Here is an 18,422-nt window from a genome sequence, read left to right as displayed (position 1 = left end):
CTCAAAGACTGAGCTTTTGAATTGGAGCCTGAGTCTTACACCAATTAATACCTTGGCCATTTAAATGAGACCCCATATAGAGGGTCTTTCCACCAGGAGCATCACAACAATCAATGATGGTTTCACCAGGTTGAGGATCCACAACAGAATCTACCAGACCTGCAATTCATTAATTTAATTATAAGCAATCTAATTAAATCACTTAAAATATAGTAAAAACACTCCAGTTCCACCGGATCCCCTTTTCACAGAAGATCCACCGGGTAAAACAACCCGCGACTCGGATCCGCTATACTGAACGGGTCGTTGATTTTGGTTGTGGAGTTGCAGAGGGGGCCACGAAAATTGAGGCAATGACAAAGGGCAAGTACATTTTACACTCTCGTACACAACATCACACTCTCTTTTTTGTGCCTCTAGCTGTTGTTGCTGAACCAGCCAGTTATTTTTTGCTTGCGTTCCCCAAACCGAAGGGAGAAAAAAACCAAAGGGGTTTAAAATTTTTACAATCTCACCTGATTGAGACTCTGGTTCGAGAACATGTTAACACGAGGGAGATTCAGTAACCCTCTATTATTCTGAAAATCGAAATCTGTTACTTCACCGTTCATCTTCAACCTTGCATTAACTTTACCAATTTGGCTTTAATTTGGATAAGGTATACTTGCCTCTGAAATTGGCGTCTCTCAATAAGAATAGTGAACCCTTCTTTCTTGCTCCGGCGATGGCGACGGTGACTTCTAGAGCTCGAAGCCGATGACGTCCCAGATCTAGTGAACCCTCTGCTTCGCCATTGGCATTGCTGCAAAGCACCGAAAACCCTTTCAGATTTCCTCCTCTTCTTCAAAATCGAAATCTAAGATTACAATGAAATAATAATTCAAAATCGAAATCTAAGATTACATGACGTTTTTCTCGTAGTGATTAGGGCTAGCAAATTTAGATGAAAGGGGGAAGGCGGCAGATGAAACGACGAAGGCGGGAAGTAAAGGGGGGAAATGAAAAAATAGAAAATATAAAAAAAATAAAAGATAATTATTGTTAAATATAGCAAAATTTAAAATGTCAAATTATCATCCTAATAATACACTATGAATTAAATAATATATTAGTTAATATATTGATTGGTATTTGGCACTATCTGATTGTCAATTTATACTTACCTTTTTAAGATAAAATCAACTCTTACAAAAAAAAGGATAAAATCAACTCTATATTATCATATTTGATTATTCAAAAATTGTCAATACAAATATAAAAATTCAAAATTTGAATTTGAATTTAAATATAAAAAATTAATTCGATCTACAATTAAAGTAGAGATAGTAAATATAATTTAAAATTAAATTTCATTTGATTAAATTGGAGATGAAGTTGTTAGTTTTTAAAATATTTAATTTCTAATTTTATCTTTTATTGGATACATATTTTTTCTAAATATGATATTCAACTTAGGTCCATTAAACACTATGTCCAATAACTAAGGAGAAAGTTCTAATCGTCAAGTCATTATTGACTCAAAATAGGAAGATTTTGGATCTGAGGGTAAAAGGGATTTGATGGCGAAGATGCAAAAAGAAATAAAAGATATATATATATATATATATATATATATATATATTTGGTTTTGATGTAGTGTTTGATATTGTGATAAGATTAGAGAAAATCTCAAAAAGAATTGGGAATTTGCTAAATGGAGCTTAAATTTTTTGGGAAAAAGAGCGCAATTGATTGTGAAAAGTTAGAGAGGAGGGAAAAAATGAAAAAAAGAGAGGAAAATATAGTTTTGGAAAATAGGAAAATGTAAACAATTTTGATGAAATATAACGAATATTTCATAAAAAAAGGGGGAAAAAATAAAAAAAATTTCCAAAAATTTCTTATTAAAACCGGTTCGGCCATTGACCCGGTCGAGGTACTGGGTCACTGGTTCAACCAGTAAGTCACTAGTTCAACCGCATTACCCGGTAATTATATGCAATTTTATAATTTATATTGAAAAATTATAAACATACTCAAATATCTAAAAAAATTATAAATATTTCAAATATTTTAATATAAAAAATAATAAATCACATACTATTATCCAATAAAGGATCATATAAAAATATAATGATCGTGATACGAGGCTTTAGATTCAGAAAATGACATCTCTAACTATATGACCGTTACTTCAACCAGACCGGTTACCGATTCCCGGGTTGACCCAGCCGGATCGGTCCGTTTTTATTAACTATGATCTTATCCCATAAAGATTTCCACTCTAGCTATCTCTTTCACAACTTCGTATCTTAGAGAAAGTGTTCGTCAAGTTGTGGGAGTGATTTTGTTAGAACAGTTTGATCAAAAAGTTAAATATCGAAGTAGATTATTGATAATGAGAGCAAGAGGGCGAAGAATGTTCCTTTATTTGCATTTCTCACTCTTCCTTCATTGTATGATTAATTTAAAAAAAAGAAAAAGAATATAAGTAATATTATCATGTGTCACTTTTTAGAGAAAAATAAATTAAGAATTTTAATCATTCTCAAGATAAAGTATTCTAATTTAATATTTAAAAACTTAACAATCTCAAAAAAGTTATATGACATGAGGTAATAGTGGACATAGTTACGATAGTGAGTAATGCCTTTTTTCATAGCTCGACAAATAATTTGATAAGCCAATGATTCTTTTTTCGTGTTTTAGAATACGGTTCGGATATTGATCGAATTCATCTAATTCTTTTTTATTTGTCATTTAGTTTAGTTTAAATTTTGATTTATAATATTTTCGTTTTTAAAGGAGACTTGACCTATTATATAGAGCAAAATAGAACTGACTCAAGTTTTGAAAAAAGCCATTTTAGAAAACACTTTTAATCACATTTTCTCTCCACATAAATCATGTAATGTTACTTTTTTTAACGTAAACATCCAATCTAGATAATCCAACAAAAAGTTCATGTTTTATAATTTTATAAACAATAATATTTAAATACAAAATTAAGTTCGTAAATCTATTCCAAATAGGGACGGATTATTTTTTGTCCCTAATAGGGAAGGATTATTTTCCGTCCCTATTAGAGACAGATTTAGGGACGAATTTTATAAACCATATCCTAATTTTATCCCAAGTTGGGACGAACAATATTCTGTCCATATTAGGGACGAATTACGAAAATTGAACATACTTCGTCCCTAAGTTTGTCCCAAATAGGGACGGAATATTTTTCCATCTCAAAATCTGTCCCTACTAGAGACAGAATTTATTTTGTTGCTAATTCCGTCCCAAATAGGGACAAATTGTTTTTTTGTCTCTAAATCCGTTCTAATTAGAGACAGAATATTTTTCGTATCTAAAATCCGTCTCTAATTCATACTTTTTTTAGTAGTGCCAGTGGCCAATTTTCTCTCAAATCGCCAGCCATTTCTCTCCTCGGCTTGTTTATATTTTTACGACAACTATTATTGAGTTGTAGTTCAATCTGTTGCCTCATCAATGACTATCTATTCATCTTTTAAAAATTAATATCTCATCCTTCACTCCTTTAACAAATTCAAATACTTTAATTAATAAGTAAAAAATGTAGGAAACTTTTTAATGGATAAAAAATTAATAGTTTGATGTGTAAAATTACAATGATTAAATCTCAAATGAGTAAAAATATATAATTTTATGAATTAGCAAACCAAATAGGCCGCATGCAATGATAACCTTAATAATTTTAAAATGATATTTATGCAAATTTTAATAAGAGGAATTTAATTATTTATTATATTTTTTGAGTTTATAAGTCTAACCAATCTTTATAATTTAGAAAGAATGCACGCACGACTCAGGTCAAGTCAATCAATTTTTTTTTCAATTTCGCTAACCTAAGATTTTATTTGGTTATTATAACTTGAGTTATTTTTTATTTTTTTTGGAAATTTATAACTTGAGTTATTTTGACACCATACATTTGTTTTCTTAGCACTCACGGTGGATGACGTGAATTGTTGACGGTGTTGTCCACGCAGTGATTGAGACTTTTAGAAGTTCAATCACTAGAAATAGAGTAACTTAATATTTCTTAACAAATTAACAAAAAAAATTTCTTCCTATTAAAGTTTTACTTCATCCGTTTTTTTTTTAAATTGTCAACTTTAAAATTAACTTTTTATATTTTAAAGAATAATAAAATTTTAATTATTTACTATTTTAGAAGGGATTTTAGATAGAGTATATAACTTCTATTCATTTAAATCTTGATCCTTATATATGTCGCGACTAAAATTCGGGTCGGTGATCGATATATATACAAGGGATTATCAAGTATCATGTTATAGGATTTTTAGCTTCCTTCGAGCTGACCCTTCGATTAGTGTGAAGTTGTTGTTTCAGTTTTTATTTTATTAAAAAAACAATTGATCTTATAATTGATGTGTCTGTGACATGATGGACCGAGTTTACTGTTATAGGACACTAGTAAATCCCATATATACAATTAGAACTAAAATGAATGAAAACATAAAATTATTATCTTTTTATTTGATTGGGCATTTCGCCGGACATAATTGAGAGATTAATTTTTTCCTAAGCTGGTGTTTGATTGTGAGCTTTTTAGCGGATATCTATATTTCTCAAGTATGACTTTTAGAAATATCATGTTTGTTTCAACGTTTTTCACCAAAAACCCATCTATCCAATTTGTCTGGATTTATGAGAAACATATATATCCGCACTGTTTAGAAACCCAATTTGAAGTGGAATTTTTCGGAAAGCCGATTATCTGGCTTTTAATGCACTGTTGATTTCATAAAGTTATCTAATTTTCCCAGTAAAGTTTTTTCCCACCAAACAACTTTTTTTTACATTTTTCTATCTATCTTACTTTATCTATCTTTCCAATCATTTCTCTATCTATCTCATTTTCCTGCTATTTCAAAAAAAATTCCTGAACCAAACGTCCCTAAAGAGAATGTCAAATCATCACTGTTAGGTAAAGGACAAAAGTATTTAATATATTAAAAAAATTAAATATATAAAAACTTTAAACTTTTAGAAAAAGTTAAAAGTCACTTGAACCAAATACCATTGTCATAAGTGATAAAAAAGTTGTGTTCCCGTAATAAGAGTTCGAGCCCAGGAATGAAAAAATGGTCTTTAAATAATTGCTCTTTATATAGGATTCGACTGTATTCATACTAGACTAGTCCGAATAATTAATCAATAGAGGAGATTTTTAAAAAAAAAAAGCACCTTAGAAGTTCGAAGAAATTTCTATTTTGTGCCGGGTCCAACTAAGAGTTGAAGTCAAAGAAGATATACTAATCTTCACCTTTGTGGGTTAGAATATTATTCGCGTCGGCCAATACAACAAATAGATTGGTCTTTAATCGAAACCATATATATACTTGTGTGTTTTGGGACAGATTTTTATCGAATCAAACACAACCAAGCATAGCCACAGATGGAAGACAACCTTATCTACATCCTTTCCTTCCTCCTTTTTCTTATCACTTTAAAGCTATTATTCTTCAGAAAAAGATACAAAAATCTACCACCGAGCCCACCTTCTCTTCCGATAATCGGAAACCTCCATCAGCTGAAACCACCACTTCACCGTACCTTCCAAGGTCTCTCACAGAAATATGGCCCAATTTTCTCCCTCAGATTCGGGTCTCAACTCGTGGTGGTCGTTTCATCTGCATCCGCTGCCGAAGAATGTTTCACCAAAAACGACATCATTTTCGCGAACCGTTTTCACTCTCTCAAGTCCAAGTATCTTGCCTTTAACCACACCACTCTAATTACATCATCATATGGCGACCACTGGCGCAACTTACGTCGTATCAGCTCACTCGAGATCCTCTCCACTCACCGTCTCAACTCCTTTTTGAGAATCCGAAAGGACGAGACCGCGAGGTTGCTTCGAAGACTGTCTGAGGGCTCTTATAAAGATTTCACAAAAGTGGAGCTCAAGTCCAAGTTTTCGGAGCTAACATTTAACATTATCATGAGAATGGTCTGTGGTAAACGCTATTACGGCGAGGAATATGATGGGACTAACGCCGAGGAAGCTAAGAAGTTTAGAGACGTTATGAATGAGATGGCAGCGTTCGGTTTGGGATCGAACCTCGGGGATTTTGTGCCTGTTTTCAGGTTGTTCGATTTTAATGGTGACCGTAAGAATATAAAAAGGGTTGGGGATAAGGTGGACGCGCTTTTCCAAGGACTCATCGATGAGCATCGGAATAAGAAGGAGTGTTCAAATACCATGATAGAACATCTACTTTCCTCACAAGAAGCACAGCCTGAGTATTACACTGATCAAATTATCAAAGGACTTGTTATGGTGAGTCATTACTTTATAAAATAATAAAAAAAAGTGTAAATATAACAATTATATAATTACAAATTCTTTATTGTTTTTCAGGTGTTGATAGTGGCTGGAACAGAAACTTCCGCATCGACATTAGAGTGGGCGATGTCAAATCTGTTAAACCATCCAGAGGTGTTGGAGAAAGCAAGGATTGAATTGGACAATCAAGTTGGACAAGATCGTTTGATGGAGGAATCGGATGTTACCAAATTACCGTACCTTCAGAATATAATCTCCGAGACTCTGCGATTGTATCCTGTGGCGCCACTCCTGGTACCTCATTTCTCCTCCGATGACTGCACAGTGGGAGGTTATGATGTGCCACGTAAGACGATGCTAATGGTAAATGCGTGGGCCATCCATAGGGACCCACAGCAGTGGGATGACCCAACAAGTTTTAAGCCCGAGAGGTTTGAGAACGGTCAAGCGGACGCGCATAGCCTCTTCTCTTTTGGAATGGGGAGGAGGGCATGTCCTGGGTCAGGGTTGGCCCATAGGACTCTAGGCTTGACTATAGGCTCGCTGATTCAATGCTTTGAGTGGAAAAGGATTGGAAAGGAAGAAATTGACATGACCGAAAGAGCCGGAACTGTGATGCCTAAGGCCATTCCATTGGAGGCCCAATGCAAAGCGCGTCCAATCATCAGCAAGATTTTCTCGGAACTATAGAAGACGCTCAAATGGGTTTTTTTTGACCCTTTTGCCCCTTATTAATTAATTAATAACCAATTTGCCCCTGATCAAGAACTATCCACCAACCTGCCCCCGTTTAGTCGACTACCTTGCTGTTTTAGTCGAGCAAATGGTCAATCTTCAGAAAGTGGACTACCGCAAATTTAGTCGATTAACAAATCATCTTAATCGACTACATTTTTGGGATATTTAGTCGACTAAATGTCGACTGAAACCCAATATTTTCCATGTTTTCGGTCTCATTTCGATTGTTGTTGTTGTGTAAACCTAAATAGCTCCCTTTGTTCATGTGTAATCCTCTCAATCCGATTGTATTTCATCCCACCATCTCTACAGACCTAATATTGTGAAATCATTGTCATTGCCCAATTCCAAACCCCAAAATCCGAACCCAAACCCCCAATTTCAGAACCCAAGTCCCAATTTCGTGAGGAAGATGAGCACAAGTCCAAACATGTATGTGACAATGATCTACTATGATGGAAAGCATTATGAAGGCCCCAATGGTGTTCAATTTGAAGGAAAAACGAAAATGTTGAAAATCAAACGGGGCACTACATACAATGAGTTAAAGGAGAGAATTCAGCAAAAATTGGGTTTGCAAGGCAGCCAATGCGTTCAACGGATGATTGCCAGGGTAGAGACAACAGTTGGTAAGGATGCTATTTACTACATTGGTAACGATATATGTGATGATGAAGATGTCGAATGTGTCATAGATGCAATTGTTGACCGAAAATTTCAAAATTTTATTGAGATATATGTTGAATTAGATTGTGGTCAATCTTCATCTGCACCCATGCATACAAGAAGTGAACCGTATTTTGGTCATGAAGAAAGAGTAGTCGATTTATCTGCACCTGCACATGTCATAAGTCAGATAACACTGCGGGAAATAGATGAGGATGAACAGGATGCCGATATGGACAGCGATGAGGACGGTGAACCTGAGAGTGTTATTCCACTAGGTGACACGTCAGATACTGACGTAGAGGGTGATTTCGACGCTGACACAAGCTCACCATCCCCGGGTTCGCAGGTTACGAGACCACTTCGTGTTGACCCTGTTAGCAGTGGTAAGATTTGTTTTTTAAAGATTTAATTTAGCAATTATTTTTTTTGTTATGAATGGTATTGACGGTGGCATTATAATGCATCCGTAGGTTCTGAGGTCGAGCCATTTTGGAATGAAAGCTCACATTATACCTTCATTAATTGGGCCCACCCTAATGATGAGACGGAGATATTGTATGGTGACGATGATGATCACGGTGGCTGGCAATTAGGGGATCCTTTATATTTGTATCAGGAGTTTCGTAGCAAATCTGAAATGCAACATGCAGTCAAATTATATTGTATGAAGGCTCACCGTACTGCCGTTGTGGCAAAAAGTGATGACCGTAGATTTGTGATGAAGTGTCGACACCATAATGATGGATGTCCCTGGTATGTGAGGGCATTGTTGCCGAAGAATGGAAATACTTGGGTGGTTAGTAAATGGGTTAAAGAACACACCTGCCTAAACCAAGGTCTTACCCGGGATCATAGACAGTTGGATTCTGATGTGATATGTGCAACCATTATCAATATGTATTATTCGATATATCTAACTTCCTAAGGTATGTTAACGTTAATCAGTTTGTATTCTGACTGTTGGCCGGTGTTTTTTTTTATATAGGTATGTTAAAAGAAGATCCATCATTGAAGCCAGTTCTTATTCAAGAGAGGGTACAACGTTTGTATGGATACAACATATCTTACAGGAAAGCTTGGAAGGCTAAAATGAAAGCCATTGTCAAGTTATTTGGCGACTGGGATAAATTGTATGCATTCTTGCCTGGTTGGCTGACATACATGACGCAGGCTAATGTGGGTTCTGTGTTCAAGATTGATACAGACCAATGTGTTGATGAACGTCGAGTGTATACGGATAAGGCTGTCTTTCACCGAGTATTTTGGACCTTTCACCAGTGCATTGAGGCCTTCAAATATTGTAAACCCATAATCCAAATTGATGGCACGCATTTGTACGGTAAATACAAAGGAACTCTTTTGATTGCAACTTCACAAGATGGAGATGGTTACATTCTCCCTATTGCATTTGCTATTGTTCCTCCTGGTGAGAGATTGGATGATTGGTCGTGGTTTCTTAGCCTCATGCGTTTTCACGTCACGCATAAGCATGGCATTTGTCTAATATCCGATCGTCATCCCAGCATCATCAGGGCTGTAAGAGATCATGCCGGTTGGCAGCCACCATTTGCGTATCATGTGTTTTGTCTACGCCACATCGGAAGCAACTTTAACACTAAGTTCAGAGATGTGGAATTAAAGAAAACCCTGATGAAGCTAGGTACAATCTTCTTTTTAATATGTACAAATTGTATATAATTCATCCTTTTGTATCTAACGCATCATTTTGTATTTCAGGGTACTTGAGTTCAAAGATTCATTTTGATATCAGATTCCAGGATTTTATCGACAGTAACCCTCAGCCACATCCTCCTCCTCCTCCTCCTCCTCCTCCTCCACATCTGGCTCAACAATATGGTCATCTGGGGCAACATAAGGAACCTCAACCTGGGGCATACCACTAAACTCCCACACACCCGATCTCGTGTTCTTAGTAATCTTGCACTGCTCCAATAGACGCTTTCCGAACTTGCAATTATAGCCCGTGGTCTTCTTCAACAGCTCAGTCTCCATGGGAACACCAAAGTGAACCAATATCCTCTGTACCAGACAGGCGTATGGAAGATGACCCTTATGTTTGGCCTTAAACATAAACCAACAGATATAGTGCCTCCAGTTCACCATCTGGGCATGTCGGATAGCCCACATAATGGGAATGTCATGTTCCAACACCCTGGAATGATTAAAAGATCGCGGAAACAGAACGTGGGTGAGGACATAGTGTAGTATACGGGACTCCACAGAAAGCAACCCCACCGTATAGTGCAAGTGTTCCCCACGGACTCTTCTCTGCTCCTGCACGGCATCCTCTCGTACATATCCTGGAAGTACTACACCACTATCAGCGTCATACACCACAGTCTGACAAGAGTCAAAATCATAGCCGAGTATCTCCAACCATGCAGGTGCCGTCAAGATGATCTCTATTCCACAGACCCTTGACCTCAGCTCGCCCTGTACGTAGCTGAGGTTATGGTAGAAGGCCCGCACCATAAGCTCTGAATACGGACATAGGGTCTCGGCCAACACCCTCAGATGTGCCGCCTCCAACACCCCCACAATTTCAAATCCCTCCTTATCAAAAAAAGCTGTATCCAAAGATTTTGGAGCACATAACGGCCGGTTCAAATGGTCACGTACGAATGAAGCGTGGACGGCAGGGTCGTCCTCAAACAGATACCCATACGGGAGGTCAACAGTATCAGGCTCTTCGTCTTGTCGCCTTGACGAAGAAGGCCGCTCTTGCCTATGCTTGGTGCGTCTCTCAAGTGACTCATTGCCCTCATCGCTTGGTCTTCTGCGGCTCGTCATTTGTTTAGGGTACCTACAATGAAACATGTCAGCATTTAACTATATGAAACATGTCATGATGGTAATGAAAACTTGCAACATAAGCGCTGTAAACCAAAAGCAAACTTTTGCCCCATACAAACTTTTCAAACAAAAAAATTCACACAATGCAAAAAAATAAACCTTAGTAGATTACGGTTACAAAACCTACAACAAACGCTTTGATTAGAGTTCACAAATTCGGACAACAAACAAATACAAAAAATTCCTAAACCTAAAACACAATGCAAGTTAAGAAACCTTACCTATCCTTCAGATTTCACGATTTGGACCAAATTTGGGGGCAATCCACACGCCTAAAGGAAGGGTTTGGGGCGTTCTTCAGCTGCTCCTGCGGATTTGGGGTTTGGACCGCCTCCTTAGTCGATTAGGTCATCATACTCCCCCTCTGCCGAATGGGGGGTTTTAAAAAACAAATCCGTCGATATTTAGTCGACTAAATATCGATACTTAGTCGACTAAATATCCCAAAAATGTAGTCGATTAAGATGATTTTTTAGTCGACTAAATTTGCGGTAGTCCACTTTCTGAAGATTGACCATTTGCTCGACTAAAACAGCAAGGTAGTCGACTAAACGGGGGCAGGTTGGTGGATAGTTCTTGATCAGGGGCAAATTGGTTATTAATTAATTAATGAGGGGCAAAAGGGTCAAAAAGCCCGCTCAAATGACTAAGGCTTACTATTTTTATTTATTAGTATTTTCAAATATTTATGAAGTTGACTAAAGTGTAGACGAAGGCGGTAGTTTGTAAAGCCTCTCGTAGTGTCCATGCAATTTAGGCCATGTTTGGTGCATAGTATAAGATAAGGTCTGAAAGAATAAAATTTGATGGTATAAGGCCTGATTGTGTAAGACCTAATTAAATTTTAATACTATCCAGCGTTTGGTATGGTATTGTATAAAATAATATATTGTATAAGATAATATCATCTAGTATTTAGTAATGCACTATATAACACTATATAAGATAAAAATAAATATTTTTTAATAAAAATATTTTTAATAAAGAATTTATATAATCCTTCAAAAAATTTCATATGATATTAATTTTTACGAAATCGATTGATCGGTGTGTCCAAAAATAAATTAATTTTTATAAAAGTAAAAATATTCAATATTCAATATTTTAAAATTTAATATATTGACAAATTAATTTTTATTTTAATATATTAATTTTTGAGAATTGCACTGGTCAATGATTTTAATACACTACCCCTTATTATGCCTAATCTCTTCCTCTTAAGCCGGATTAAGTTATACATCGTTTTGATGTATTAAGTGATTCTGCTGTATAAACTTATACTATACGATGATCACACCAAATAACTGAAAATATCATAATGTATAGTATAAGCTTATACTATCATACCTTATACATTACATCAAACATGCCTTTAATGTTTGTTTTTAAGGTAGTTGGTGTAGACTTTTTTTATATGTAAGTTGCATGAATTAAATTAATCAATAATAACTCATCATTTAAAAATGCAAACACTAAAAGTTTATGTGATTATTGAATATAAAATAATAACATATCATTTATTGATTAATTTGGTCTGCACAATTTTTGTGGAGAAAGCTTACTCAAGAATTTTTCGGTTTTAGGTAATATGAGAGAATCATGAACTAAAGGTTCGCGCAACTCAATTATCTCAACGCTCAACTATTTAAAAAGTTAAAGAAATAAAATAAAAAATGTAACACATGATTCTTACTTCGAGGGACCACTTCAGAGTGCATATTGATATTGGCAAGGCCAACTTAAATCAATAATTTAATAATAAAAAAGAGGAAGTGACACTGGATTAGAACATCGTAGAAGGAAGCTGATTTAGGTTTAGGCGTTCAAAATGCAATCATATCACGAGAAATGGTAGCATTGCCAAACTCCTTTCTCTTATTATATTATACAACACAAATTACAAAGCTGCCACCCAGCCTCATCTCCTAAAAACACCAAATAGGCATAGAGAGTAAGAAAAATCCAGCACAGGGCAACCGATTTTCTCCTGGCAGATCTAAGAACTCTCGCTCCTATTCGGCTTCGACGAGACGAAGACCTGTTGCAACATAAAAGAACAAAATGGTATTTAACATAAAACAACAATCGCATCTCTCGCTATACCCCAACACACGAGCACATAGAGAGAAACTCACCTGATGTTCATCAAAGTTGGGAACCCAATCGTTCGTGGCCGGGTTGCTTTTATAGCCTGTGAGATGGGTTTCACCCGCATCAACATGGCTTACAGGCAACTGAATCTCATTTCCACCTTCACCTTCTCCTTCTATCACCGCCTTTATGAACCCACTCCCTGTCTGTTCAATAACCAAAATAAATAAATTGCAAAGAATATTAAAAAAGAAAGAAAGAAAAAAAAAACTAATATATAAGGCGATTAAGAAACAGATTCATCACGAACCGCGTGATGCTGTTTGTCAATAGATGCCAACTCTTTGTAGTACTGAGTCTCCACAAACTCATCCTGCGCATCCACGAACCCCTCCGCGGAAAGTATATCCTGTTAATTTAACGGATATGAGAGAAACCAAAAGCTAAATAACAAGAATTCTTCAGTTAAAAAAAAATAAAAAAAATAAACAAATTGAGTGTGTGTGAGAGAAAGAGAGAGAAAGAAGTTACGGACATGAGAGCGAGATTGAAGGGATTGAAACTTGTGAAGCTCTGGTATATTGTGGACAGAGACGGTGGAGTCAACGGTGTGTTCGTGTTCAGGTTCGCTTCTGTTGGGTTTGATGGGTCGCTTGGGTGCCAAGGCGTCAAATTGAGCTCTGATCTGATTAGCGATCCTGACTTGCTCATCAGCATCCAAAACGTCGTCGCTCCGGCTGGGTTTAGTCACCGTCCATTGCCCCACCATATTGTCTGTTTTGCTTTCCCTTTTCTATTTCTCTCTCTTTCTCTATCAAACACGCCGATGCGCAGTTGGCAGGGTAGTCCTTGTATTAGTTGTACATATATAGAGAGGGGGAAAATATTTTCGGTATGGAAGAGATTATTTACTGTGATTAGGGACCATCATTTTTCAGATGGTAATTTATTGTAAATAGGAAGATAAAATTGGAAAAGAGAAAAAATAATAAGGATAAAAAAGTAAAGAAAAAATTAATGATACGAGAGGAAGCACCAAAAAATTCAGTCATCTTGAACTATATTACATATTTCTGGACTGAGAAATCTACTGACTACTCTGTATCTTTTATCAAATATAAAAAATATATATATTTATGTTATTTTTTTACTTTTAAGAAAAAGTATTTGTCCTTTTAAATGATACAATTTATATCTTTTCATCTTCACAAAGAGGTGAAACTCATACTTTTATTTTTTTTGTTCACTATCTTTCTTTATCTATCTCTTTCTCTCACTTAGAATAACACAACTTTATATCCTTTAAAATAATAAACTCTTCTCTCTTACTTTATGATTATTTGATTATTTTTTATTTTAGTAAGTAATGAATTTTCTACTTGAAATTCTTACTTCACGTGTGGGTTGGAGACAAAGAAAAATAACATAGCAGAAAAATGAAACTATGGGCCTTGAAACCGCGGCTTTTGTACATGGTTCTGCCTAGGGAGAGCGTGGTTAAAATGAGCTTATCATTTACATGAAAGCTATCTTATATATACAAATAGATAAGATATTATACCTTATTATTTTGATGCATATTCTAGAGAAGAGTAAGTAGAATAAGTATGAAAATTAATAGGCATAATATTCTATTCTTATAAAAATATATTAAATTACTAGTTTGTTTTAATTAATTAGTTAATTAAATAGTTGTTTTATTTATATTTATAAATCTCCCTTTAGAAAAATTGACTTTCTTGTATTCCCGGTGGCCGGTGCCTTAGGGAAAGAGCGTGATTAAAATGGAAATCGATCTTCTTATGTGAAAAAAAAAACATGACATAGTCATGTGAGAAGATCACAACCATACAAAGGTAAATCAACGGTTATGATTTTATAACTACCTATTTTAATATATTTTCTCTCTCCTCCTTTATTACCATTGATCTATCTTTGTATGGTTATGATTTCTTACATGATATGGTCATGTGATTTTTCACATTAGAGGATTCATATCCGATTAAAATTGTTGGTCAGTAAGCAAAAAATGGTTTACTAAAATGACCATAGAAGGAATTTGTTGGCTTACCAAACTCATCTAAAAGATAGCTGAAGCAGCAGGCATTAAACCAACTTGCAATAGGTTGATTCTTTTAAATAACTGCAAAAATGATAGTTGGAGACAATAAGTTATGGAATCATATTCAAGATCAATGATAATTAGTCTCTTCCTTAGGCTTTCACGGCGTTTGATAGAGGAGATTATTTTTTATCCGAGAATCGCAATTTTTAGAAATATAATGAAAACATTCAGATTACGATAATATCTAAAATTTAAAAAATTTAATTTCTCAAAAATCCTAAAAAATACAAGCTACCAAACACCCTCTCAAGGGATTCACATATACCCATCACATACTGTACTTGTTTGGATGCTGAGGCAAATGTGTATATATATTACTCTACGCTGTCACCAACAAACCTATACTTCAGGTTGTTTTTTTTTAATATTTACTGAGTATCAGAATATAGATCACTTTATATCCAGAAATGACAAATTGTGATAAATTGGTAAGGCAGAAAATTCTACGAGTTTATGATTTATAACGAAACACTGGGGCCGTTTATTACGTGACTTTTTTAGGATTTTCGGGAAATTGAATTTTTTTTAAATTTTTAATTTTCAGATATTATCGAAAAATGAATATTTTTATCATATTTTTAAAAATTAAGATTTTCAGATAAATAAAAATTTCTTCTTTACCAAACGCTCCCTAGGAAAAAATGTTTATCTTTTTAATTGACACAACTTATATTCTTTCACTCTCACAAATAGGTGGGACCTACACCTTTATATTTTTTTTGTCAACTCTCTTTTCTCGTTTATCTATCTCTTTCTCTCACTTAAAATGACACAACTTTACATCCTTTAAAATGATACACATTTTTTTCCTATCTTAAATTATGCATATAATTAATTGTTAATTGGGGGGTGAAATAAACTCCATTGCAATGTAGACCAAATCATGTCAAGTACTTATTCATAAGGTTAATATGATAATTTTGATCTTGTTAGGTTTGTCCGCGTTTTTTTACCAAAGAAACTATATGATTTTTAAGCAGTCAGGGATAAGTCTTTACATATATTTTTTACGAGCTTTATTGATCTCATGCAATAAGTGAGAAGTCCTCTCATGCTATAAAAATAATTATATGTGAGATCCAGTCACTTATAAAAAAAAAGATAAAAATGTAACACAAAAATCGATATATGTATAAAAAAGAAAAACATTCTTCTATAACATAAGAATATTTTTTTATATTGGGATATATGTTTCAGACTTTCTGTCTATGATATCTTATCAAATTGATTGGGACAGAAACAGACGATACAATTGTTTAATTTTAGTAGATTGATACGATTAAAATATAATAAATAACAAAAGTCAGCAGCTTTAAAATAATCATTTCAAAATATGATTAGGTTCATAATTGGTTTATCATACTTTATTGTCCATTTTTTTTGGACCAAAAAATATTACTCCTAAAAATAAAATTTATATCCTATAACAATTTAGGGAAAAGTAAATCTTACGTTGTAGGAGAATTCTAATCTCATTTTATAGTTACGTTAAATGTGTGACTCACCTATTTAAAAAAAAAACAAAAAATAAAAAAATGAGTGACACACATTTTTATGCAACATGAGAAAAACAAACCCCAACAATTTATGGTAGAAACATACTTTATCTATGAAATTGAATGTTTCATTTATTCTTTAAAATTTCAATTAAAAGAATAAAATAAACTCAAAAGTTGTAGAACAATATAATTTTTTTTTTTTAAAATAACTTTCTTAAAATCTTCAAACAAAATGAAAAGTTTGTGAATGAACTTCTTACGATAAATTTTTAAATAATTTTGTTGTATAAAAAAATTGGGAAATCATTTTCTCATTTAATAGAAAATAACTTTATCATGAGATATCGAAATATGTATTTATTTTTTTTAAGATCCGCCACTTATTGTGCCAATAACATAAGAGAAGTTATCTTGCGTGAAATGAGAAAAGATGTGAAATAATTTCTTGAATATATTGAGTAAAAGTGAAAAGTGTGTACAATACAAGCCAAGTGTGGCTTTTATACAGAAACCTAAGAAAGGAAAGTAAGCTGACTCAGCTAACTAAGCTAACTAAAAATAGTTACAACTGATTAACTTACTCACTAACAAACTAACAGATCGAAGCTAATGCACACGTGCATAAGTTAGTTGAACTAACTGTACAATGAGCTAATGAACAGAAAACTAAAGCTAACTGAGTCCTGATGCTTTGCTTCATGATGGGCTTGAACTTGGACTTGATTCATGATGGACTGGATCCACAATATGGGAAATGGATGTTGTCACCCCCCCGCAAGCTGGACTATGGAGGTCAGAAAAACCCAAACGAGAGACAAGATGATTAAAGGGAGAAGGATGGAGTGCCTTTGTGAAAATGTCAGCAAGTTGCATGGAGGAGGAAACAGGGAGTAGATGTAATAGGCCAGCTTGAATCTTCTCGCGTGTGATGTGACAATCAAGCTCAATATGCTTGGATCGTTCATGGAAGGTGGGATTATGTGCCAAGTTTTCGAGTTAACCTGATTTCTGTTGCAAAGCTTACGAAGAATGTACCATGTTATCTCATTTTTCGTAATTCTTCTTGTGTCATAAAACAGATCCAAACCAGAGCGACGATTGGTTCAGCTGAAGCAATGGATGGACTATATGTGATAAAGACCTCTTCCCCACAACCTTTCATCCAAAATAAACCCAATAAAGAACCTGCAGAATGGACTCTCAGCACCTGCAGATCTGAAGTTTTTAGTTGCAATAAGCCTGTTCCTAGTTCTATTGATGTTTCCTTATTATGGCATCTTAGACTAGGCCATATTTCTTCCAATTTATTGAAAGAAATGTCAGTGCAATTCCCTTTCATTCCAAATATACACGTCTCTCCTTGTGATGCCTGTCAGTATGCAAAACAAAGACGTTTATCATTTCCCATAAGCAATAGCAATACAAAGCAGTTTTTTGACTTATTGCATGTAGATATATGGGGTCCCTATATGGTACCGTCTGTGCATGGCCATAAGTATTTTTTAACACTGGTGGATGACTACACCCGATATACATGGGTAATCCCTATGAAAACCAAGAGTGAAACTCGTAATTGCCTTCGAAACTTCATCATTCTCATGGAGAATCAATTCAACTCTTCCCTTAAGGTCATTAGGAGTGATAATGGACCTGAGTTTTACCTGGCAGATTTCTACCAATCTAAGGGTATATTACATCAAAGGAGTTGTGTAGAGACTCCTCAGCAGAATGGTATTGTTGAAAGGAAGCATCAACATTTACTTAACATAGCAAGAGCCCTAATGTTTCAAAGCAAAGTTCCCCTTACATATTGGTCATATGCAGTCCTGCATGCTGCTTACTTAATCAACTTGTTGCCCACACCACTTTTACAGAACAAGAGTCCATTTACAATGCTTTATCACCAACCAGCCATACTCAGTAATCTCAAAGTGTTTGGTTGTTTATGTTTTGCATCAACCTATACTTCTCATCGAACAAAATTTTCCCCACGGACTCGAAAGGCTGTTTTTCTTGGTTATACAGCAGGGGTAAAAGGCTATGTTCTACTTGATTTCATGTCACGATCACTCACTGTTTCTAGAAATGTGGTTTTCTTTGA

At 34.8% G+C, this 18,422-nt stretch overlaps 3 protein-coding genes across 3 annotated transcripts; 2 read left to right on the top strand and 1 right to left on the bottom strand.

Moving 5' to 3' along the window:
• Positions 1–5,434: 5,434 nt before the first annotated feature.
• LOC133287477 (cytochrome P450 81E8-like) lies at positions 5,435–7,090 on the top strand. Its single transcript, XM_061485111.1, has 2 exons — positions 5,435–6,319; positions 6,401–7,090. The coding sequence occupies exons 1-2, from the start codon at positions 5,435–5,437 to the stop codon at positions 7,013–7,015; spliced, it is 1,500 nt and encodes a 499-aa protein (XP_061341095.1). The 3' UTR covers positions 7,016–7,090.
• A 385-nt stretch (positions 7,091–7,475) lies between these two features.
• LOC133287485 (uncharacterized) lies at positions 7,476–8,657 on the top strand. The gene is made up of 2 exons (XM_061485117.1): positions 7,476–8,115; positions 8,203–8,657. The coding sequence occupies exons 1-2, from the start codon at positions 7,476–7,478 to the stop codon at positions 8,655–8,657; spliced, it is 1,095 nt and encodes a 364-aa protein (XP_061341101.1).
• Positions 8,658–12,321: 3,664 nt separating this feature from the next.
• On the bottom strand, positions 12,322–13,521 carry LOC133288284 (uncharacterized). The gene is made up of 4 exons (XM_061486009.1): positions 13,233–13,521; positions 13,008–13,106; positions 12,742–12,903; positions 12,322–12,644 (listed from the first exon to the last, which is right to left on the bottom strand). The coding sequence occupies exons 1-4, from the start codon at positions 13,464–13,466 to the stop codon at positions 12,603–12,605; spliced, it is 537 nt and encodes a 178-aa protein (XP_061341993.1). The 5' UTR covers positions 13,467–13,521; the 3' UTR covers positions 12,322–12,602.
• Positions 13,522–18,422: the final 4,901 nt, after the last annotated feature.

This window comes from Gastrolobium bilobum, unplaced genomic scaffold, assembly GCF_033153095.1.
Source record: "Gastrolobium bilobum isolate Gb01-03AN ecotype WA unplaced genomic scaffold, APGP_CSIRO_Gbil_v1 utg2810, whole genome shotgun sequence".
Taxonomy (NCBI): Eukaryota; Viridiplantae; Streptophyta; class Magnoliopsida; order Fabales; family Fabaceae; genus Gastrolobium; species Gastrolobium bilobum.
This window is presented reverse-complemented; position numbering and strand designations above follow the sequence as displayed.